Here is a 3,870-nt window from a genome sequence, read left to right on the forward strand (position 1 = left end):
GTCAGTGATTTAACATGATATGTAATGTGACCAAACAGAGCAACACAAAATGATATTGGCTTGATTTTGTGTTCATTGGGTCTTTGCGCAAGTTTAGAGTATGTAATCTGAAAAAGAAAATGCTTGATGTTCTAGCGCTGATGCCAAACAGCATTGGCAGAAAAGGATGACAGTTTGTCCAAAAGGATGACAAGGTTTACTTAGCAAAGAAGGGATGTTTTACTATCTAAGTTAATGATTTGGACAGTTACACGACACAAAAATTGGTTGTACTCAAAAAAAAGCTTTTGGACTCGAGATAAGTGAGTAATCTCCATCTGTTCATGGTTAAGGCAATTTGTGTTTGATCATTTCTTTGTGACATTTCCTCTTGACAATAAATCTAATACTGTAGAAAATCCTGCTTATTGGTATTTTAAACGGTCCCACAGTTGTTGCGAACATCTATGTCTGGAATGAGCAACAGAGCTGAAAATGCAAGTTGCACCCATGAAAAACATGCTGAATCTTCTCCACCAATGCCAAACAGCTGATTCTCTTGTTTCCTCTTGTTTGGGTTGTTCGGTGCATTTGATGATTGACAGTTTAGAAATGTATTTCCTTAACAAACCGGAGCTTATGCAGCGTGTGGAAGAACCATCAATAGCCATAACAGCCTGGCACCTCCTCCACAGCCTTGTCACACCATTCTTCAAGCATCTATCACAAGTCAACCAAAGTGGTTTTTAATATGCAAAGTTTATACGTTTTTGAGGGGTTTTTTTTCCCATTACCTTTTGGTAAAACAATTGAAGGAATCAAAAGTCTGTTTTGTTTTTGACACATGCTTGTATGGTTTGTTGATGCTTTAAAATTAGTAAGGGATATTGTGCATCAGCTGGTATGCCTTTGAAGCTCTTTATATCTCCACACTCTCTAATTAAGCTTATCACCGGCTGCTCCACTGCCCTGTTTACCTCCAGTTACAAGCTCTGTGATGAAACATGAGTCCAGAAGGGTGACCAGTGTCAGGGAAAGACGATCAGGCTGGTAGCCTGGGATGACTCAAATACTTTCCACGGTCATGTTGGGGTTCACTCTCCCTAATTTAGAGCTGCAGGCGCTAAGGCAGGACGCAGCCGAGAGAGCAAAACCTACTGGAAATACATATTTGAGTTGGGAGAGGCTCAATATGTTGAAGCTAATCTGACAGCTGTCAAGGGAGATCACTTAGTGGGATTGATTGAGACTACACTGAGACATTAATAGTCGCGACTATGTCTGGCCAAGCCTCCCAAAGGAAACCATCCACCAACAAGAATATCAAGAAGCTGCGCACCATTAGCATGGTGTGTGGCCTGGCGAGCAGCTGGCAGCAGTGGGTGAATGAGAATGAGACAAAGCAGGCCAGTGAGCCAAGCGGCTGGTCTCCGTCTTCACTGGGAGGACCGACAGAGGTACCCAGAAAGAAATGGGTCCCGAAGAAACCCCCCTCAACTCAGACCAAGCCAACAGAAACACCTCAAAACAGCGTCGTCACATCTGGAGAGACTCAAAAGGCACTTATTCCTGAGACCCAAGAGGCACAAAAGACCAAGGAAATCAAGGATACAACCGAGCTAGCTGTCGCACCTCGCATCAAAGTGAAGCAAGTGGTGAAAACTGTGACCAGTGGGGTTCAGGAGAAAGGTGCAGGCATCGAGCTGCTCACTGAGAAGATCACAAAGGAGTCCCTGCCCACAAACGAGGAGATAGACAGGCTTTTGAAGAAGAAGAGTTCCCCCACACGTCGCAGGAAATGCTCCAACATGGTGTCATCTCTGACCAAAAGCTGGAAGCAGGTAGAGAAAGGGCAGGAAGCTGGTGTTACAGATGAAAGTGAGCACACTGTAACAGATAAGGAGACAGAAGACATAGAGGAAGCTAAAACACATGGGACCAGCAATTTAAAAGATGATACGGAAGAAGAGTCGGATGTTGCTGTTAAAATTAAAAGACCTTCAGTTCCAGTGTAAGTATAACCATTGCAAAAATCTTGTGTTAAAAGATTCTCACATAGGCTGATTTCAAGGATGTGGAAACACAATGTCTGTAAACTATTATCTTAAATATCAAATATAACACTTTTTTTAATATCAGAAACAAAATGAAACAAAAAAATGGCAGAAATCTGTGCCCGTTAAATACGGGTTCTGACCCTTAACAAAGTCAGATTAAGACTCCTTCATAGTAGGAAGTATTTTAACAATATTGCCAAACATTCGTCATGTTTGCTAGCATTACAAGCTAACTGCAAATGTGCATTAAGACCTGACTAACAGCAAATGGATCCAATGGGTTTCATTCAAGTCAATTCGTCAACTTACAGTGGATCTGTTCTGTTGAAGTACGTCTGCATGACGCGTCCATTGTGTTGCAAGTAATAAGCAGCCGTCCTATTTTTGACGGACGCGGAGCTGTGACCCATAAGTCAAACACAGGGAAGATCGAGCGGGACAGGAAGATGTGACCGGAAACACAGGGAACACAAACCATGTCAAAAACAGTTTGTATGTAGCTTGACTACGATGATAAACGGACATAACGAGTGGAGCCAGACCAGGAGTCAACAGGTTTGAGGTTTTACAGCCCAATACAAATTCAGAATGACTTATCAATGGAGTGGGAAGCGTGGGAAATCCTCTGTCTCGTGACACCAGCTATCTGTCAGTCATGCAGCTTTTCGGAGTTAACACGTAGCCGGTGTAAGTTGACAAACACAGTCAAGATGCAGCACAATGGAGTCACACTGCAGACGTATGTAGTGTATTTCAAGCGTAAGGTACCAGTGTGTGATAACAATTATCATGTAAGGTCTTCAAAATTCAACATTGCTTCTGACGTACACTGTAAAACAGTAAATCTTACATTTACCCATTACTGTTGCAAAACAATAACTTTTTCCTAAACTAAGTAAAATACCTCAACTTTCCATCCAAGTTCAAAGGATATGGTAAGGGTATATTTTTCTAACAGTCTGGGATATTATTTGTGTCTTCTCCAGGTATAAGAAAGAAGCTGAGGACGCCAACAAGATCAACGCCCTCTCCAAGAAACACAGCGCTGTAGGGAGCCTCAAGAGCCGCTGGCAGACCTGGGCCTCAGAGCACACAGTCAACCAGAAACTCAACCCTTTTAGTGAATACTTTGATTATGACTACTCCATGTCGCTCCGCCTCCAGAAGGGCCAAGAGGGATACGGACGCCCCAAAGAGGGAACCCAGACGGCGGAGAGAGCCAAACGGGCTGAACAGCACATTCATCGTGAGATAGACGACATGTGTTACGTGATTAGGACTATGGAAGATCCAGACCCAGACGGGAAGACCCGCGTCACGTTCGGGCAACTGTTTGACAGATACGTGCGGATCTCTGATAAGGTGGTAGGGATCCTGATGAGAGCAAGGAAACATGGGAAGGTAGCTTTTGAAGGAGAGATGCTATGGCAGGGGCAGGATGACGGAGTGATCATTACTTTGCTGGTTTGATCTGAACATCTGGGTCAAAGGTGCACTGGAAATCCTCTTAAAGAGATGGTACAATGGAACTTGAGATATAACCTCAGCCGTTACAAAGCCGGGCTAAGATGGGGATTTAAAACTGAATTTGGCCCAGCCCTGTTAAGAAGACGGTTCACAAGCAATACCAAAGGAATGAGGATATAAAAAAACTAACACTGAAACCCCTATGCCTGCTCCCCAAAATAATTCATTCAAGCTGTTTCATGGCTATAATGGCTGCCTGATGAAGCGCTCCGTTGGCACAAATCAAACCCAAAAAAAAAGGAAGAACATGGTGAACACTGTAGGAGAGTCTGATCATTCACACACTTTATACAGATTAATTTGGAAA

The 3,870-nt window shown here is 43.3% G+C and overlaps 1 protein-coding gene across 1 annotated transcript; it reads left to right on the forward strand.

Annotated features, from left to right (window-relative positions):
* Positions 1 to 1,256: 1,256 nt before the first annotated feature.
* abrab (actin binding Rho activating protein b) lies at positions 1,257 to 3,506 on the forward strand. The gene is made up of 2 exons (XM_074687663.1): positions 1,257 to 1,990; positions 3,023 to 3,506. The coding sequence occupies exons 1-2, from the start codon at positions 1,257 to 1,259 to the stop codon at positions 3,504 to 3,506; spliced, it is 1,218 nt and encodes a 405-aa protein (XP_074543764.1).
* The last annotated feature ends 364 nt before the right edge of the window (positions 3,507 to 3,870 follow it).

This window comes from Halichoeres trimaculatus, unplaced genomic scaffold (genome assembly GCF_033239565.1).
Source record: "Halichoeres trimaculatus isolate MK-OKI-2021-1 unplaced genomic scaffold, fHalTri1.1 fHalTri1_scaffold_14, whole genome shotgun sequence".
NCBI lineage: Eukaryota > Metazoa > Chordata > Actinopteri > Labriformes > Labridae > Halichoeres > Halichoeres trimaculatus.

What these genes read in the sequence shown, in the direction of transcription:
- abrab (XM_074687663.1), top strand. Translation starts at nt 1,257, where the DNA reads ATGTCTGGCCAAGCCTCCCAAAGGAAACCATCCACCAACAAGAATATC. An exon ending in AAAAGACCTTCAGTTCCAGT is followed by an intron (nt 1,991 to 3,022) that starts GTAAGTATAACC and finishes TGTCTTCTCCAG; the next exon opens with GTATAAGAAAGAAGCTGAGG.